The 20,431-nt window shown below is 46.1% G+C and overlaps 1 protein-coding gene across 1 annotated transcript in view; it reads left to right on the forward strand.

The window, feature by feature from the left end:
- Positions 1–11,863, forward strand: part of LOC119440691 (transient receptor potential cation channel trpm) — a 207,414-nt gene extending 195,551 nt beyond the window's left edge. Inside the window, exons 14-22 of the mRNA XM_049663014.1 lie at positions 1,354–1,619; positions 2,921–3,149; positions 3,847–4,230; positions 4,794–4,896; positions 6,716–6,990; positions 7,788–7,962; positions 8,793–8,925; positions 9,787–10,110; positions 10,432–11,863. Of these exons, the coding sequence (XP_049518971.1) occupies positions 1,354–1,619; positions 2,921–3,149; positions 3,847–4,230; positions 4,794–4,896; positions 6,716–6,990; positions 7,788–7,962; positions 8,793–8,925; positions 9,787–10,110; positions 10,432–11,500 (2,958 nt within the window). The 3' untranslated portion in view covers positions 11,501–11,863. The remainder of the gene's footprint in view (positions 1–1,353; positions 1,620–2,920; positions 3,150–3,846; positions 4,231–4,793; positions 4,897–6,715; positions 6,991–7,787; positions 7,963–8,792; positions 8,926–9,786; positions 10,111–10,431) is intronic.
- Positions 11,864–20,431: the final 8,568 nt, after the last annotated feature.

Consider the following 20,431-nt stretch of genomic DNA (forward strand, 5'->3'; position numbering starts at 1 on the left):
TTCATCTTAATACTCATGATGATGATAATTTTTTTGCGCGTCTCGGACTTACGGCTGTCACTGCGCGTTGCATAGCGCAGCTTGCAACACCGACACCGCGTTGCAATGCCCACAACGCCTTCCAGCAGACCCGCTCCGTGAATGCGTCTCTCTCTCTCTCTCGCCCTCATTTTCGTTATCTCTCTCTCCCGAGCATAGTGCGCAAAACCTCTTCTTCACCTTGCAGAACACAAGCGTGCGAATTCGCCAGCTGTGGACGAAGACGACGACGCTCGAACGGAATCATATCGTTCGCATAAATGCATGTTCTGAAAGCGTGGCTGTATAGTCTATAGCGTATCAGGACGCTTGTGTTTGTTTACCTGATTTTTGAACTTTCATTAGGCTGCCTAGCGTGTCTGAAATTGTTTTTCATGTGTGTATATGTAACACAGTTAATTTTCGCATATAACTACTAATATTTCCTTGCAAAAAAAAAAAAGAAAACGTGGCTGTATGGCCTAGTGGTTACGACGCTCGCCTTGGGGCCGTGGGTACACGGGTTCGAATCTCAGCTCGGTAAGAAAGTTCATTTCTTGATACGAACCGCAAATTACGGCTCGCTTAAACAGCTTCGATGTTAAAATGAGACCGGATATGAGATGTGCGTTAATTATGTTTGTGAAATGGCAATAAAAGAAAGCGGGTGATGTTGCACTCACGAGCACAAGGTATGTTTTTATTTTTTCCCGCTTCGTTTGCCATGCGGCATAACACCAGAATGGGGTTAAATATAAGGATGCAGGGCCCGTTTCATAGAGATACTGCAACAGCGACTTATAAAATGCGTTGTCCATAATCCATCTATCATAGTCTTCTACTTGATCACTCTTCAGTTTCACGCCTTTCAGAGCACTTTCTCGAATTGTCTTTGTCCCCGGACACGTCCACTTAGGCAAGGAAAGGCGCTTTGAGAAAGTGGAATTGTGGACATTCTTGGATTACTTGCAAAGGCAAATTTAGTACAGTAAATTTTGTGGCTTGTTGTCTTTTGTTGTATTTGTGTGCGCAATTTGTCACTTGCGACCCCATACGTGCACTGCCTTCGATGTTTAAAAACATCTTGTCCTTTTCACTGTTCTTCTCCCTGAGCCTTCTATTAATTCTCTTTCCCCCCTTACCACAACACCGGGTAGCCAGCCAGGCTATGCACTGGTTAACCTTGACGTCACTCCCTCTCTTCCTTATCAGTTATTTGGGATTGAACATGCCCTCTTCAAGCCAGTTAACATGCGATCGTCATGGAGATGATTTGACTTGAATAACGATAAACTCAGTCACTCCTTAGCTGACCCTGCCTTGGGCGTGACGCAGGCCCCTACGCTGCACACGGCCCTGAATACCGAAGCCTCGTTGGCCCTCTTGGGCTCCGAATCGACATTCTCGCACCCGTTCAACGAACTGCTTATCTGGGCAGTGCTGATGAAACGCCAGCGCATGGCCATATTCATGTGGCAGAACGGCGAAGAAGCCATCGTCAAGGCCCTCGTGGCCAGTCGGCTCTACTGGGCCATGGCGCACGAGGCTGCGCAAGACGACCTCGAAGCAGACGCTTCCGACGAGCTCAGGCAGAATGCACGGTAAGTACCGCTTTCAATGCGTAACGCTAGCTCCCTTATGTGACGCGACACCAAGGAAGAGATGGACACCATTTGGTGCTTGAGGTGTCTCAGCCTACTTTCAGGAAGCATTGTGTTGTGTCAACTTATGAGCGAGCTCATAAATAATTTATTTAATGCTCAGAGGGCTACCATCTGCTCTTCACACTGGCAGTCAAAATACAAAGGTATGGCCGGAATAATGTAACCGTTTTACTGTAATTCCTTCCCTGCTCGCGCTTCGTCAGTGGTTTGAACGCTGCTCCACTAGAATTGTCACGACTCACTAGGATCGGCTGGTGGTGAGCAGTCGATGATAATAAAGGCCTAGAATGAAGCGAGAAGAATCGCTACAGCATACCGACTTATGTTTCAGCGTTCTCCTAGAACAGGAATTCACATGCAAAGTACCGTACTGGCAGCCGCGTTGAAATCTGCCGGTCATTGAGAGCGGTTAAAGAAAACACGGGCTATGCCTACTCGCACCCGTCGTTATCAATATTTTGTTTAAAAAAAGGACAACAGCTTCGTGGACAATTCAATTTCCAATAGGAGGCATAAAGCAAAATCTTGAAATTCCGGTGTCGATTGTGGACAAGATGACCACTGCGGTGATAAGACTATTTCAGAAAACGTTTCGTGGCTGTCTTATGAAGATACACACTGTGCACACAGTTGACTTTTATTGCTGTGGCTACACATTGCAAGGTATTGTGAATGTTGAGCCCCTTATAGAGTGCATATGAACCACAGAATAATGATTAGAAGAACACAAGACATGAAATGACTTTCAAGTAACATATGTTATCGACATACGTAAACATATTGAACTAAATAGCCCGCCAACCCATATGAATGTTGCGTATGCCACCGCTTTACAATATCCATGTCCCGCGTTTGGTTTCGAGAAGCCACTTGATACGAATACGTGTCTTTGCCATCAGATTCTTCACCCGGAATATACGTAAATAACCAATATGTTATGAAACCACTTATCACTATCTTCTAGAAACCACTTTCCACTCTCCTGTAACAAAGTTCGCGACCAAATATAAAATACAAAGGTGTTAAAAGCAAAAACTTACAATGGCACAAAAACGAGACATATCTCTACGAAATGCCACTTAAAGTATCTTCGCCAGAAGTGCATAAAAACGAGACATAGCTTTAAATGCCATTTTAAACAAATTTGCCCAAACAGAAAAAAAAAAAACATTGTCCACATGTTGGCCAAAAAGTACCATGGAATAGTACTCAAATTATGGCACTGGTGGCTTGCGCAGGGAATTCGAGAAGCTTGCGCTGGACCTTTTGGACTACTGCTACCGTCAAGACGAAAACACGACGCTGCAGCTACTGACGTACGAGCTGCAGAACTGGAGCAAGCAGACTTGCCTGGGTCTCGCCGTTGCCGCCAATCATAGCGGATTCCTTGCCCACACAGCCAATCAGATGCTGCTTGCCGAGCTCTGGATGGGCGCACTCCGGACCCGAAAGAATGTCAGCCTCAAGGTGCGGATTCCTAAAAGCAAATGTAGAAGAAAGATACAATGATTAAAATTGAGTAGAATTGGGAGGCAAGATGGAGGCACTGTTATAACTGGGATGACATCTAATTTATGGTGCTGATTCTCCTGTTTGAAGAGATGCAGCTATATGTGCTTCTGGAAGGAAAATGTCGTGTGTGTGCGTACTCTTGTAAGGCAATGTCAGCTACGTACTCGCATGAGTTTCTCTTTCCCAAAATGGGCAAAGTCAGTAATTAAAAAACTATAATCAAGTTAATCTTGCGTGTAAGACTGCTGCCGAAGTAAAAAAAAAGTTGAGCAAATCTTGTGTCAAACTGGTTTTATTGTCACGATTTTTTGTAACCATGTACTTGATTCAGAGTTTCTGTGAATTCATTGCAGTTGCCTTCACACCGGTGCGCCGCATCGGAAAATACAATCAATCAATATTCGGGCACATTTTATTTCAGCGTCCTTGGTTCCTTCAGTCCCTGGTGTTGCCACTTTAGTGCCAACACACCCTCGTAACGCGATGTAATCTTAAAAATCGTTGTTACCTTATCTGTCCATGTCTGTCCAAGAGCGTCGCATTTCCAATCTTGCTCTTAGAATCAAAGTTGAAGAAGCGTCTGCTCAAGCAGATCATTCGGCTGTAAAGCACCACGTCCTCAAATGTGAGCGGCCTGCCGCTTAACGCGCAGGTGATCCTGGGGCTCTTGTTTCCGCCGACGGTGCTCTGGCTTGAGTTCAAGTCGAAGGAAGAGCTGCAGCTGATGCCGCAGACCGAGGAAGAGCATTACCTGGACCTGCAGGACGACGAGGAAGATTCGAACCCGGACGTGGACGACCCACCGGGTGGAGTGCTCAACCCTCCGGGCGTGATTAACCTCGACCCCGAAACGCTCGGAGGCCCGCTGTCCCGCAAGTGCTCGTCAGTCTTCAACCGTCTCGAGAACGGCAGCCTCTTCCCGGTGGACACCGAAGCTGCTTACCTCAAGATACGCACGCGTAAGAGGCCTCTCAAGCTGGGCCGAAAGATCTACGAGTTCTACGCGGCGCCCGTCACGAAGTTCTGGAGCCACGCTGTGAGTATATTATATGGGTTGCACTCGGAGAACTCCGTGGGACGTTCCGTTCCGGGCCTTTGCAGTCATCATTCCGAGTGTACGTGCTGTGTATTCCCCTTAAATACACAGGAAGCACTTAACTTTGCCAAAGCCGCTGTCTAAGCAATGCATTGTGCCGTGGATATGGCCGCTACTATATTCCAAGCAGTGTCGAAAAGCAGAAACAATCTGCAGCATGTAGGACATCAATTAGACATATTATGCGAATCACCAAAATTAGGCACAAGCGCCTAACTCTGACGATATATGTAAATCATACCGGAACATTGAAGAGGGTGTTTAGTTTTATCTAGTTTTACGTTCTCCGACTTGACGGGCAGCAAGTGATTTAAAATGTCTCTATGAAATCTATGAAACAGTTGTAAATGACTATTTTTCTTTATGATGTGGGGTCACGAACTTTGGTACGAGCTTGTACTTTTTATTACGATATGCTGCACCATCTCATTTGATAGGGCTATAGGGACTATATATATAGTTTAGAGAAGCTAAGGAAAAAGTGCTTGTTTGCTTTTTCACAGATTGCCTACGGAATATTTCTTTGCTTCTTCACGTACGTGGTTCTTGTGAAAATGCGCTCCGAACCAACCTGGCAGGAGGTCTACGTCATTGCCTATATTGTGAGCAACCTGTACGCTGAAACACCCTTATATATTTTTTAGAAAAGCTAAGGAAAAAGTGCATAGAATATTTCTTTGCTTCTTCACGTAAGTGAGAGAGGTAAGTGCTTTTGCATAAACCACGAGAATTTGACTTTTTTCGATATGCATGATAGAATATCGGCTGCCTCCTTAAGTTTTATTTTGTACTGAGGATTCTATCTTCAGCAATGTGCACGAGAGCGGAGACGGAAAAAGAGACTGGACGAGCTGTGTCTAGCAGCTGAAGCTTTTTTTTAGAAAATGCATAGATTACATAAAAACCAACATGCAAAACAATAGCGACATATGCAGACAACAGCGATAGCGTGGAGAGAAAACACAATAAAAGTAACCGATAAACGAATTAACAATCCGCCACACAGTCAATTTTCTATGTGTGGAAAGATACAGGGGCCTAATTAATGTACTTCTTGCCGAATAGTGGCTCCATTCTGAGGCATACCGTGTTCTACCATTGGCGGTTACTTCAAATCTCCACCTTCCTATGCAAAATGCATGGCGCGATCGGTGTCATGAGATCACACCCAAAATCAGATATTAGATCATGGCCGAATCACGATTAGCGTGCGATGTGCTGCAAGCTGTGAGACGGTCACATGTTGCTGCCGCTGTAACCCTGATATAGGAAACTGCAAGTCTAAGTCACATGTAAAGATTCATTTGCATCAGAGATAGAACTATACTCTGAATCTATCACTGCCGATGTTTGCTCTATGCATCTTGATCTCGCAAGCACACCATCAGTTCAGCGGAGGGCCTCGTTTTCAATCTTTAAAGCGCGATAAGTCAATTCAGAAATGCAAATTTATCCGAACCAAGGAGGAAAACGCTGATTTCCCAGGGCGCCAGCATCTCTCCTGCGGAGCGTCGCCTCCTTCACATGCCATACGCAAAATTCCTGCACAAGACTGGCCCTGGTCTCCGGGGCCGTGTGGCGCGAATTCGGCAGCTGTACACGTTGCCTACACTCTTCTGTAATTTCACGCGTGCGCTAATTGCGATGCCTTGTAATTACGAATGTGGTGCTTTCAGACATCTGCACTCACGACAAAGAGTGGACGGGTGAAGCGCAACTGTTCTGGTGCCTTCTTGTGTTAGTGCGTCTTCTGTACACGCTGCCCTTAATGGGACCAATATTTCTTAATCGCTAGCGCACGCCGAGAGCAACGTTTTATATAGTTATATGCCCTCCACTGTTCATCTGAGACGGGGGAATCATACGACATTACACAATAAGTTTTAGTGTAACAGAGGCCAAAAATAAAATTGGCTGGGACATGCTGCAGAAACGACGTTTAATTAATAGGTTAACACTGTTCCATGATATCTTTCATTCAAGAACAGGTAGCGATCGCATGAACTATTTACACATGCCCGACTACGTGTCTATGAGAGTTGATCAGGAACTAAAGTGAAAGAAACTTTATGGTAAACTAACGTGTTTAGTAAGTCTTTTTTCCCCAATATAACTCGAGCCTGGAATCGGTTACCAAGTGATATTATCAAAATAACTTCGAATGATATATTAGTACAGTCGCTTCATGATGTAATAATATAGGCATGAAGTTGTTGTGTTTTATCCTATGTGGCCTATATTATGGTTGTTTTTTGTCTTTTATGTAATCCCCCCCCCCCTCTACTGTAATGCCTATTGAGGGCACTGTGGGTACTTTGGTAAATAAATAAATAAATAAATAAATAAATAAATAAATAAATAAATAAATAAATAAATAAATAAATAAATAAATAAATAAATAAATAAATAAATAAATAAATAAATGCCAACGCCTTTGATTTGTTTCGGCAGGCAATGATGTCGGAGCCCGAGAACTTCACCCAGAAGATCCTTGTCTGGGCTGCGAAAAAGTGGAATCCTTGCGACGTTGTCGTCATCAGTGTCTTTCTGGTGGGAATGTTTATGCGCTTCAGCACGTCCACACAGGCAGAGGGCCGGCTACTATACTGCCTCACCGTGATGTACTGGTACATCCGGCTTCTGGACATTCTCAGCGTGAATAAATACCTCGGTCCTTACGTCACCATGATCGGCAAAATGGTACGTTGGTACAATGTTGTCTTTTTCTCCCCAGGAAATGCTGGGGAGGGTAGGAAAAAAAAAGGACGTCAGCATCATTAGTTTTTAAAGGAAAAGAGGAATATAGTAAATTGTTGTTTCACTGTATATGGGTTGCTAATGCTAATTAAACATTTTAACCAGGATTTCTAGTTAACCTGCTTTTTTATACATATTCATGGTCAGTACTTTCTGGTATACCTTACATGCCAAAGTGGCTATCATGTGTAACACGTATTTTTATGTAGTTTATATTTAGTTTTACTGGCAAATAAAGGGGGATATTTTTTAAATATGTGTTTTGAAGTAGCCGATTTTCGATTTCATAAACCGTGTATGAAACAAGTTACTTTTACTCACTATGCCGCTCACTGGTTCAAAAGTGTAGTAGTGGAGGATGGATAGATGGATGGAAAAACTTTATTTTGGTACATTGGGTCGCGCTAGTTTCCTAGCCCGAAGCGGGCCGCTCCCACGTTGGGACCGAAAGGCCTAGCCTATCGGCCGCTTCGTGGGCCCGTTGGACTGCCCATATCTGTTCATCTAAGTAGTGGAGGATTCAGGGTTTAATTCGATCTAATTAAAGTGGAATAACATGCACTTAGATATCTATAAATACACCGTTTTTTGGGAGGATGTTGTCTTCCCCGGAATGCGGTTGCCATAATCCGGAACCTAGCGTACAGCCTGGGGCTCAGCAGCTGCACTCATTAGCCTATAAGCCAGAGCAGTTAACTGTCCGCAGAGCTTAGAATGTGTCTCGTCGTGTGGTCCCGCAGGTGATAAACATGATGTACTTCGTGGTCTTACTGCTCGTGATACTGATGAGCTACGGAGTGGCGAGACAATCTATTCTCCACCCGCAAGAAACCGCGTCCTGGGGTCTCATCAAGAACATATTCTTCATGCCATACTGGATGATCTACGGCGAAGTGTTCGCCGACAGCATCGACCGTAAGTATGAAAAAAAAAAGAAAGGAATTACGCAGGGAATCGAAAGGGAGGCTTGAAAGGGAGGAAAATAAAACAAAATTTTCAATTGCTTTACTTTTAAAACCGAAGAGTGCAGTCGTAACCTGGGATGTGTGAAGCACACGTGTGATTCAGTTTTTATATAACAAGATAAAAAGCGTTAGCGGCGGGGCATCAGTTCATATTTATCATACGGCCGAACCGGGCAGGAAATAAAGCAATGAGATTGACTGATGCTGTCTGTTCAAACTGAGTACGTTGGGTTCGGTTGGCACGTTCCTACGATTTAGTGTGCTATGCAGGAAACATTATTTGAAACAACCGTTTAGGTAAATAGGAAAGCTTTCTATGTTCCACCTGGGCCTGTTAACCTAAAAAATTGAAAGAAACCTCAAGAAATCATTACTGTGGTGATATCATTTTCAGCAACCGCAGTGGATTGGGCTATTTAGTGTGCGCGTAAAGCGCAAGTACAGCCAAGGCACGGGTCTAATTTTGCAAAGCAGCCAGTGCTTAGAGGTGTGGAATTCGATTAGAATAGTTCGTTGTAGGAAGCTCCGCATGGAGCTCGAGTGAAAAAGAAAGAAGCCAAACACGCCAGCTACTGCTGCGCTGCCTGGCTTTGTATCGAAGCCTGTAGCGTAAACCAAACACCCATAGCAGTTATCTAAGCTCTGCAGAAGCTATTAATTCGTTCTTTGGGCGTCGGTGCTATAACAAGGTCTAACTAGTTGCTGTTTAAATACGGCGCTGTGTAGACGTGTTCTGTAGTGTGAAACGTATATGGTCTTTTGCACGCGTGGCGTGGCCAGCCGTCTGTACGAACGAGGGCCAGCCTGGCGAATATACCTGCCAGACGGGCAGCTGGATCAACCCGGCAATTATGGCCGTCTACCTCTTGGTCGCCAATATACTGCTCGTCAACCTCCTCATCGCTGTGTTCAAGTAAGGTCGACTGTGCTGTTTTATGCGTGAACGACGGCTGTGAATTTATTAGTGGAAATCACTGCTTTCTCACGAAACACTAATTAGCGTGGACAAACCATTAACGACGGAGTGTGTTGATTTTTGAGTGAGTGAGTGAGTGAGTGAGAAAGGGAGGGACGGAGGAAGGGAGAATTGAAGGGAGGGAGTGGGCGTGTGGGCTAGCCCGGACAGATTTGTAAGCCCATACATTTACGTACTTGAGTTACTTAACAGCTTACACCACAAAATAAATTTAAGTTGAAGTCTTGCAGAACTTTTCATCTGAAGGCAGGTAAGAACTGCTATAATTTGATGCAGGACAACTGGGTCGTTAATTAATCAGTAAGCTGATGGGAAAGCATGTCATTGTTGAGATCACTATTAGCAATGCGGAGATGTGGCAGATTCAGAGCAAGCTGTCAAGCCCTGCCTTAACACACACGTGAGGGACTGTGTATTATGCCTCTTCACCTGTTCTTAGCTAGTCGAAGTTGTTGCGTGTTCGAAGCTTCCGATCCACACTGCCATTTTTACGTCGAAGGAAAGATTCCCGGGACTTAAGGTTAATTTAAATCAATAGCAGTGGTAAGGAGATTGTATCGACACTCAGATCGTGTTACTGGATCTATAGTTACTCGCTAAGAAGCATCATACGCATCTGTCGACGTCCTAAGACTTGTGTAATATATGGAACTTCAGTTAAGCATATATAAAAAGCGAGCAACCACACGCGTATAAGAAATACGTTGGCAGCAGCGTTAGAAAAAGTGAACACATTCAAATGAGACAAGCACTGCGCGAGACTGCTGCGCTTGCTCAGGTTGCGTGGCGTTCTTGCAGCAACATCTTCATCGAGGTGAACGCCATCTCCCAGCACGTGTGGAAGTCGCAGAGATTCACGGTGGTGATGGAGTACGAGCAGAAGCCGCTGCTTCCGCCGCCGCTGATCGTGCTGTCGCACGTGCACCTAGCCATCAAGTGCGGCGTGCGCTGGTGGAAAGGCAAGAGCCGCACCTTCGACCACGGACTCAAGCTGTTCCTGGATGAGCCAGACATCGAACGTATTCACGACTTCGAGCAGGAGTGTGTCGAGGGCTACTTTCGCGAGCAAGAGACTCAGAAGCAGATGACTACCGAGAACCGTGTCTTCACTACCACTGAGAGGTAGGTATAGCCCGAAACGGCGCCTTCTATTGGCAAGCTTTGCGGCAGAATGTTACAACTGCACGGAATTGAATGGCAAACGCTGTTAGATAGATTCTACAAATAACCACTTTTCTTTCTTCTACGTGCGTTTACGCTGTACAAGTTCTTGAATGATCTCATAGAGATAATTTAGCTACTATCTAAACTACCTCATCTTGCAGTACTGTACCAAGCGCTGAGTTTAAGAATATAATAATACTTAGAGCGCTCACTTTAGGTAGAAATAAAACGTGCACCTCTTCATGTGCCGGAACATGAAACCACAACTTGTCCACGCAGAGTGGACGCCATGTCGCAGAGGGTGGAGGACATTCACCAGTGGGAGATGAAGGCCAACGCCACCATCCAGGGTTTGGACATCCGACTAAACCAGCTCGAGCACCTCTCGGAGCAGATCTCCACCTCGCTACAGCGCCTGCTCGAGGTGCAGGAGCTGGACCTCGAAGACAGCCGCAGTCCGTCGGCCGACAGCGACAACACGGCGAGTCCGACTGAGCACGGTCCCAGGACTCCGTCACCGCCGCCATCGCAGCCTCCACAGCCGCCAGCATCAGCAGAACAGAGCTCCGAGACCAGCAGGAGGCCAGAAGAGACTGCGCCGGTGTCTCCCAAGAGGCCGGTTATGATCGCGCTATCGGCGCCCGACGGCACGTCGGTGGCACCGCCAGACCTCCTCGTACGGCAGGGCTCCGGCAGGCGGCGCGGCGGCTCCATCCGAAGGAAGACGGCGCACCAGCGCCTCAGCCGACAGCTCACGGTAGCCACCAACGAAGTGCTCGACATGGCTTCGCAGAAGCGAAAGAATCTGCAGCGCTGGCAGAGCGTCTGCCAACCTGATGTTGGCGGTGGCAGTGACATACTGCAACAACACCAAGCCTCTGGCAGGAACAGCCGTCTGGAGCGGGGCATGTCGTGCGTGAGCCGATGGACCGAACCACGACCGGCGGCCACTAGCACTTCTCGAGCTCCCTTCTTGTCGGCTTTGCGCGGCGAATACACGAGCATTACGGATGAACTGGAGAGCACGGCGTGCCTGCTTCCGCCTCCGGAGAGTCCCACCTCTCCGGCACCGACTCCCATGGTGGCGGCCATAGCGGCCGAAACGGAGATCCTGAGGGACGCCGAGGCGGCCGACTACCAGATGATGGGCGGCATCATCCAAAGGCGCCTGCAGGGAGAAGAAGCCGCTTCGCTCGAGGAACTAAGCGACTTCGCCGAGGAGTCGTCGGACGTCGAGGAGATCGTGGGCACCGGCTCGCGGCGCCTCACGATTCGCGTCACACCGGCGCCCGACGACGACAACCAGCGAAGAAGGGCTAGCTTACCCAGCGGCGCCGAAGTTCCCTGACGGTGGTGTGACCGCAGCCTTCTTCCGTCTGGCCGGTGCGCGCATGCGTATAGGTTCTCACACAGCGTCGACCTTCCTTTATCTAGAGGGCACCCTTAAATACCACCTTTAAGGCTCAAAGAATGTTCAGCCCTGAGACTGGGTTTCTTCACGCAGCAAGCGATATGATGCAGGATGCGTGGACAAAAACCAGCATTTGAAGATATTTCGCTGAAGGTTAGTCTGCTGTGGCGACTCCGTGAAGGTTTGTGGCGGTCTTTTCAAGCGCATCTCACTTTATGCAATTGAAGTAAATAGAAACCAAGCAACTAAGCGAAGCTAACATACACCACCGCTTACTGTAAATACAGGACCAAATCTGGCCTGACTGCATTCTCCCAGGGTAGCCCCTTTGATTGATGATGCAATAATAACGTTCGCTGTTCAAGGCAACGGAGCTGTTGATATAGCTGCGCATGGCCTCACTCTGAATGCGCTTTGAACGATGTCAGCAGTGCGACTTGTTCCTGGATATAAGGTACGCATGGACGAGAGAACTGTCCCTCGTTGGTGAGAGCGAAAGTTGAACTTTTTATTCGCCAGCGTTTGAGTGCAAGTGCTTATCAATGAGGTGGTCGGCCTTTGTATGGACGCAATCATCTCAAAGCAGGTTATGTACAGGAATAGTGTTAGTTCGTCGTAATCTTCTGGTTGTCTATCCTCTTGTACAGAATGCTGTCTTCTATTTGGTGCACCTACGTTGTCTTCCGCTCTGCAAGGCAGCTATGGTCATGTGTAAGGTGCAGCCAGGGTTATTCATGAAGCCATAGTTCACGCCCATTTCTCCGCACGGTATAACTCAGTGCCGACCAGTACTTGCTATACACGTACAACTTCTGCCGTAGCAGGGGTCTCGTTGTTCTATGTAAGGTAGTAACCATTTGGAATGTTTCTGTTTTTCAGGTTAACCATGTAGTTTTACTACAGACTGTAATCACGAGCCAGTTACGGTTATCGCTTTTTATTAAAAAAAGTGTTCATGTTGCGCTACAATATCGTCAATAGAGCTACCCTGTAACATGATCTCTAGCGCTAGTCACAGCGAGAGAAATGTCAGTCATGTGTTTTGAGGTAAGTGGACCGAATCTCAAGTGCCCGTGGCTACATGTAAGATACCTCGACGTACAGCTACCTGGTGCTGCATGCACTGCTGAACGGATAATATTCAATATACGGTCGGAGTGTTCATCGAAAGCGCAGGTAGAAAAATAGCTAGAATATTATGAAGGTTAGAGCTCAAATTAAGTGTTAGGCCACCACGCCAAGATCAAAAATATTTATCACGAAACAGCCGTTAAGTTTTTTAAGTGTCAGCGAGAAGTTAATTGCCTCGTGTGACAGGCCTCGAAAGCTGGATGCAGGAAGAAGAAAAGAAGGCATGTGGTACCGTTCAGCAGTAGCTGGTTCCAATTAGCCACAAGATTGTCATAAGTCAATTGCATACCGCAAGCTTCTTATCAATACCAGCATCATTTGTGAGAGTCCTGAAAGTAGCTTTCTCTTAACTGTTGAATAGCATTGCGCGATTATTTAATTACGAAATGTCTTCATGCTCCGTCATTGCAGACAGAGGGGTAGCTCGTATTAAATAATAGAATTCATGTAAGCATAAGTTGCATGACAGAACGGATTGGTCGATTTATCATCACACCTTTGAGCACACATCTCATTGACAGTGGAGATCAGTGCTGTCGGTTGCATCAGTGATTACGAACAGACACAAATGATTGTGCATCTTAGTTAAAGCATTACGCAATGAATGGCGCGACTTTAGTGAAGAGCTTTTACGAAGAGATTGACACTATATTGCAATTGCAGACTGGCTCACATCAGTGTTACTACATGAAAACCTCGACATATCACAGGCTAGCTACGACGTCACACCAAATCCTTTCGTATTCATGTGGTAGGGCTAAACTCCCGTTTGCTGGTCTTTTCGCTGAAACAGTTCTTTGTTACGCTGCATCAAAGTACTGGTGTTGAGACGCGAGATAAATATATTCAGACTACATATTTTTTTTTTTGCGTGCCAGGAGAACCGTGCGGCCTTCGGCGAAAGTTCAGATACCACAGTGCACCGAGTTCACGCGGGTTCACGCACAGTCATCGGTGTTCGCATGCTCTGAGGATGCTTTAGAATAGCTGGAAGGATGGTCCTTCAAGCTGCTCATTAGAAATATTATAAAGGGTGTCCCAGCTAACTTTCGCCAAGGTTCAAAATATGTCAAATCACTCTAGGAGGACAGAACCAAATGCATGTTCTTGGCTATTGTATTGATGAAACCACACTATTTTTCTATTCTGGCTAATTGTATAGATAGTAGAGATGAATTAACTTCGCAAGTATTAAAGGGAACACTCCTGAGTAAGTTGTGAAGAGTTCTAGAAAACATCTAATTCAGTGGCTTCTAAATGTGTACTTGTTACGTGGACATTTTTTCTGTGTCCTAAAGAAAGCCGCAAAATATCGGGAAGAAAAAAAAAAAGAAGGCACGTGACATACCCGCTTACGCACCGCGACTGAAACGCTCTCAAACGTGTCGCGTATGAACCAACTGCGCATTTAGCCTAGAGTGCTGTCTGGCCTGCTTATCGCTATTATGAACCGCCGCGAGGCAAGAAAATGACTATCGTAAAACACGTAGCCAATGCCTGCGTCCTTGTCCAGTGACTTTTTTGGCGGTAGCACAGAATGCTAAATGCGCTGTTTGTTCTTTCGTAGCCCGTTTGAGAGCACTGCAATTGCGGCGTGCTTGCGGGCGTCTCACTTGCTCTGCTTTTTCTTTTTTTTTCATATATCGCGGGTTTTCTTAAGGACGCAGAAAAAAGTATTACCTAACAGGTAGGAAGTTAGAAGCTGCTGAATAAGATGTTTCCTAGAACGCTCTACAACTATTTACTGAAAGTTCTGCCCTAAAGTTAATACTAGCAAAGTAGGTTGCTTAATCTTGACTATGGAATTAGACAGAATACAAAAAAAAAAAATAGCCTGACTTGCTCCGTACAATAGCCAACAACGTGCATTTGGTCGTGTCCTCCTAGGCTACTTGGGCATAATTTTAAACCTCGACGAAAGTTAGCTGAGACGTCCTGTATGGGGGATTGATAGTAAAGTTTCCCGTCCCTCAGTGGCATCAACCTAAATAACTGCTCGAAGAATACAGAATTTCCCTCCAAGCAAGGAACTGTCTACATCAGGGTCGAATCTAGTATGAATACGGAACTTCCCTGTCTGTTTTCATTTTTTCCTTTTTTTTTAAATACCGAGGTGTCTGTACTTCCCCGTAAACTGCCATCATAGCAAATAATAAGCTTGCTCGATGGCAGCGCGAGCCTGGACTACAAAATGATGCCACATATCACAGCAATTCTCCTAGGGTGACTGCTAAACTACTCTCTGCCCCAGTATTCTAGGGCGTTCCTCCACTTAGCACTTCACATCGACTCATTATGCTGATGAGCTGATATCGATGATTATGCTGATAATGAGTTACTTGATGTCCGCCCTAAACCAGGGCGGTCATAAATATTCACCTAGCCTATCAGTAGGCTATATATGGATATTTGTTAATGTAATGAAGTATATAGCAGGACCCCCCCTAGACAGAAGTGTTCACTGCACTTGATGAACATCTACGGCAGTTATTGATAAGTGTAGCGTCTTCATCAGGCAACGGGCGGCGCTGTGCCCAATTCGGCGGAGTGACGGCAGAGCATTAGTGGAGGATGATCTGAAAATACGGGGTCTGCTCTGCTTGTTTTATGTATCTGAGGGTCAGGCAAAATTTGCAAGGCTCGCTACTTAAGCGCCAGAGGAATGTATTGACTAATGTGTAGGTTGATCAGGCATTAAGAGTCCACGTTCTTCTTTTATCTGTGTACGACACTTAGGGAGCTACGGCACCAGAAGTACACGTTAATGGGTCATTCGGCATCGTCTCCAGATTCAATGTGATGCAGTGGTTCCTCGGATTATGCGGCCACCCGTGACAGTAGTGCCTGCCACAGAGTCTCAACAGTGCACCGTATATACTCGTGGCGACGTAGCGTATAGCCTCTTTCGGGCAAAGGTTGCGCGTGGCAATTAAGAGCTGGTGCGTGCTTCCATCGGTGCTATAGACGTGTATGTGTGTGTCTAACTGGCAGATTTGCGAATGTCACAAAAGTCGTTGACAATGTGAAGTGGCCGCACAGTAACTTACCATGCGATTGTCTCGTAGTCTTGTACACTCTGCACGTTGTGGAAAGTTCCTGCCGTGAAGATTTATCCCCATAGGATGTTCCGGATGGTGACTGTAGACGACTAGGGGTCGAAAAGTTGTTGCAGTAGTAAGGACATTTGTGAGTGAATTGTTTTACCCTTTGTTATTGTAGTCGAAAGGTGGAGCATAGACGTTTAGACTTCAATTTACGCTGTTCAGGTGGAATGGAACAAGTATAACTCACGTTATAAAACAATTTCTCACGCGTTAGCTCCCCCGCCTCTCTCCCAATTCAAAAAAAAAAGAAAAAAAAGAAAAAAAAAGGTCATAAAAGCACTTCATTCAGATAGAATGCTACATCAGAGGTGGTGGTATAGCAATATTAGGCGAGGTGTTTGGAAAGCTAAAGAGCGTAATTCCAGCATACCACGTTCTAACACGCGGGCTTCCGTAGTGCAGTTCTCTTGGTACCATTTATTACATGGGCAACGCATTAACTCATTACTGCAAGTATTGCTGAAGCATGAAAGCCTCTATAACCTAGGTGAAATCAAGCGGGACACAGTGGGTCGCGGCCTTGTATTCAATTCGATATAATCTTCCTTACTATTGTAATGAAGAAGAATGCCGGGAAATAGGCAGAAAGATTACCGGCAGCATCACGTGCCGCAGAAGCTCGAGCTTTGAAACTGTGCTCCGTGAAGCGCTCTACCAGTCATCGGCTCTTCATCGAATAAGCCTCCTTTATAATTGGTGGAGGTGCTGGGTCCCCTTCAACTCTACCACCCTGGAACTCCACACTCGGACGCTACCTTCCACCATGTCAACGCCGACCAAAAGACCCTCCAGTCACCACCCATTCTCTGCACTGGCTCTATCCGCCAGCGGGGTCCTACTATCTTCAGCGGGATGGACGACAACGACGTTGAAGATGGAGGTTTATTCGACGAAGGAGGTTTATTCGAGGATTATAAAGGAGGTTTATTAGACGAGGGGCCAATGACGGGTAGAGCGCTTCACCGAGCACAGTCTCAAAGCTCGAGCCTCTGCGGCACGCGATGCTGTTGGCAATCCTGCTGCCTATGTCCCGGCGTTCTTCGTCATTACACTATGATCTCTTTCACTAATCGGCGTGAGGCTGACGCTCTGTTACAGGTTCCCTCAACAAGTTTGGTCATTTTAGACAAACAAGCGCAGGGTACACATCGCATGCTTACTATCGGGTCTGCAAAGTATTGCAGAGCTGCACGCTGCAGTACTTCAAATATTTCAGGTGCAATACAGTTGAAATTTAAAACCAAACGCCTTGCGCCTTCCCTCTCGAGGAAGCTGTGCTACCAGCAAGAGTCAAGGTTAAGTGCACAAATGCCGTGACGTAAAGCTGTGTCATTCACCAAGAAACACAACTTCGGTTATTCATCCAATGCCAATGGCGCAACGCTGCCACTGTAAATGCGCCATTCAGTAAAAATAAAATTAAAAAAAAAGAAGAGGTGAGGCTCGACGCGTCAACATGACGCGCTCCTTCGGCTCCGGTGTGGGTGAATGCAGGGAAGGAACACCACTTCCGGACGCTAGTCGAGGCAAAGGAAGATTGTGTCTCCGTTGGCAGGACACTCGCTTTCTGGTGGCATAATAACAGGACAGTCAATTTCTCTATCACCTTCTAAAAATGAACCGATTAAAAATCGTCGCATATCCACGACGCGAATGATGATGAGTGGGCGAAGCACCAGGGGATCATTCGGGTAAACCAGAGCTACGGACGAGAGAGAAAGAGAGCGCGCGTCGGGAACGAACGCTCTTGTATCACCGCAGTGCCCCTAGCTACGGACGAGAGAGAGAGACAGCGCGCGTCGGGAACGAGAGAGAACGAGAGCGCGGGTCGGGAATGAACGCCCTTGTGCACCGCAGCGCCCCTAGTTACGGATGAGAGAGAGCGCGCGTCGGGAACGACCGCCCTTGTGCAGCGCAGCGCCCCTAGCTATGGACGAGAGAGAGAGAGCGTGCGTCGGGAACGAGAGAGAAAGAGAAAGAGAGAACAGCTGCGCCTCTAGCGGGAGCGGCGAGTACTAGCGTGGCTACAACGGCGCGACGGCGCGACGACGGCGGCAAGCCTCGACCCTAAGGAGCTTCGCCCCTAAAATTCTTTCGGTAAGCGCTTCTCAGACGGCGCCTTACAACTTCCAGTGTATGACCAAATTTGTGATTGGGCCTGGTTAGCGGGGTTTCAACACTGCTGGCGCTTTTGAGTATCTACTTGTATAAGGATGATACCATAACGCAATGATCCGGATATCTAGGGGCTGATGGTTTCAGATACAGTGGGAACAACGTCCTCTTGTATTCCTTGATATTTTTCCGTGTGAGAGAGATAACTTTGCTCAGTTTTTGTCTGTGTATTAAATACACAAATTAGCTCAGAGATGTCTTGGATTCTTTTTAGATGTTATTGTTCTCAATGCATAAGTGAGCTTGCAGCGTGCCTTATAGTGGCCGCGTGCATGTAGATGACAACCTCCGTTCAACGTACTGACAACTGAAACCTAATTTATTTGTCTCCGTTATCAAACTTCACGAACAATAAAGTGTTTGAGAGGGGCGGGAAGCCCGCCTTGTGGGATAGCTCGTTTTATACATAACACAAAGAAAATGGATGATCCTAAACATCGTTGAGATGTAGCCGTAGAGTTCTGCGACACAAGTGTGCAAGCTAGACCGTATATAAGTAGCAAGAAGATTGGCCAGCATAAAGGTCGAAGTACTATATGCAGTCTCCTTTCTTCTTATGTGTTAACATACATGCTGTACTCGTCAACCGTTAGTAAATTGCCACTTTGCACGCGGCTTAGGTCTGGATGGCGTAGCAAGACGTTTTAAGCTTGCTGCGGAGATGGTTACATTATTGGACGACTTGTCAACGCGGAAGTATAAGTAGAATCTGTGCGTATTTTAAAACCCAAGGCAAGCCGGATAGTTCAGCTAGCAAAAGGAAAGTCTGTTTAATGAAGATGACTCCACCCCTATGATATTTGTTTTGAACGCACAGCGATAATTTAAAAGTTAGTTTACTAAGTTGGCATCTGTCACTGCCGCGCATACGTTAGCATTGTGATCTAATTTCACGAATGACGTCTTCCGAAAACAGGGTCTGCGTGTGCATCGGAGACTATCATTGAAATAACAAACTTCCAACTTTCGTAGGAACGTCTCAAAACGTGTTATTCGTTTCTTAGTTGACGGCGGAGACATGCAAGAGCGAAATGAACAAATTGAACTCTGGCAGGTGTTACGTAGAAGGAGTTTAGCAGTTCAAAATATCACAGCAAGGACATATCTTCAGACGCATCGACCTGCTGTGGTGGGAATCTGCATTCAGCGCATATCAGTCAGAACTCCAGGGAAGACGGGGCAACAGAAACGTGACCACCGTGTTCTTTTTGTAGACTATCGTTGTTTCTCCAAGAGTAGCACACTGTTGTACAAACGAAGACCACACGACTGCGAGTTTCACCTCGCTCTTCGAACGCGAAGAAAGTGTGATCTGTACATAGATATGTAAAATTGTTTCCAATCTGCGTGAACATACCCTCGAACCGTGCACCTCTTGTGTCAATGTTACGTAAGAGAGTCGAGAAAACAGAAAGGCTGGCGCAACTAGCTTCAGAAGTATTTTTCTTCCCATCCATATTTTCCGGTAAACGTGATGGAGCATGAGCAGAAGCCGCTGTTTCCGCCGCCGTTGATCCACAGTATCCTCGCCACAGTATGCTTAATCAGCTCAAGTGTAGCATGACATACCATATAGCCATATCTTTGACTCGTGCCGTACCCTGAGACGCACATTTGTTCATATATACCACTAGTCTTACTACCAGAGTTATATAGAAATATCTCGGAGATATGTTGAGACCAGTTGTTAATTTTGACTTGTGCGTAGAAGAACCTGCGTTGCACAGCGTACATTCAGGTGAAAACATTCAAGCGCAGGCTGAAAGTTGAGAGCTCGTGATGGCAAATTGCAATATAACTTTAGTTACTAGACTTTTCCGTGCAAAATTTTAGAAAACACCCGAAGGGGGCACAAGACGTGAATGTACCAGTGGAACATTTTTGTTTTGACTACTCATATGAAAACTTGCACCTTGATTGACATGTTGTTCTCACTTTAACGTAAATGACTATTACATATCGTCACTTGCGCACTGTGATCTACCCGAGCGTAGAATTAGAAAATGCAATTACATGATAGTCGTTGCGGCAACTATTCGACCGCAAGTACGACCTTTGAGTTTGAGGAGAGTTTTGTGACTAGGCACAGTACCCATGGAAAGCCTCTGGAGGCTGTATGACAGAAATATCACCGGGACTAAGCAGTCTAATAATCACTGCGTGAAATAATGAGTTAGCAGAAGTGTTGGTAGCATGCAAGAGACACGAGACAACGTAGAACATCGTAGAGCAACACTTAGTTGCAGTGACACGTATTTTAGCATGTATAGCCGCATAGAATATCACTTTGTACTAGTGCTTAAATGAATGCTGCAGGAAAGCGCTGAATGACTTTACAAGAGGAGATTGCCTTAGACATTAATACCGAATTCAGAACCAACCTACTTAGGCTGCATTTTGGTAGATTTCGGCAACATTCGTAATCATAGATCATGGCTTTGCTTTTCAATAAATTCGT

Source organism: Dermacentor silvarum, chromosome 2, assembly GCF_013339745.2.
Source record: "Dermacentor silvarum isolate Dsil-2018 chromosome 2, BIME_Dsil_1.4, whole genome shotgun sequence".
Classification (NCBI taxonomy): domain Eukaryota; kingdom Metazoa; phylum Arthropoda; class Arachnida; order Ixodida; family Ixodidae; genus Dermacentor; species Dermacentor silvarum.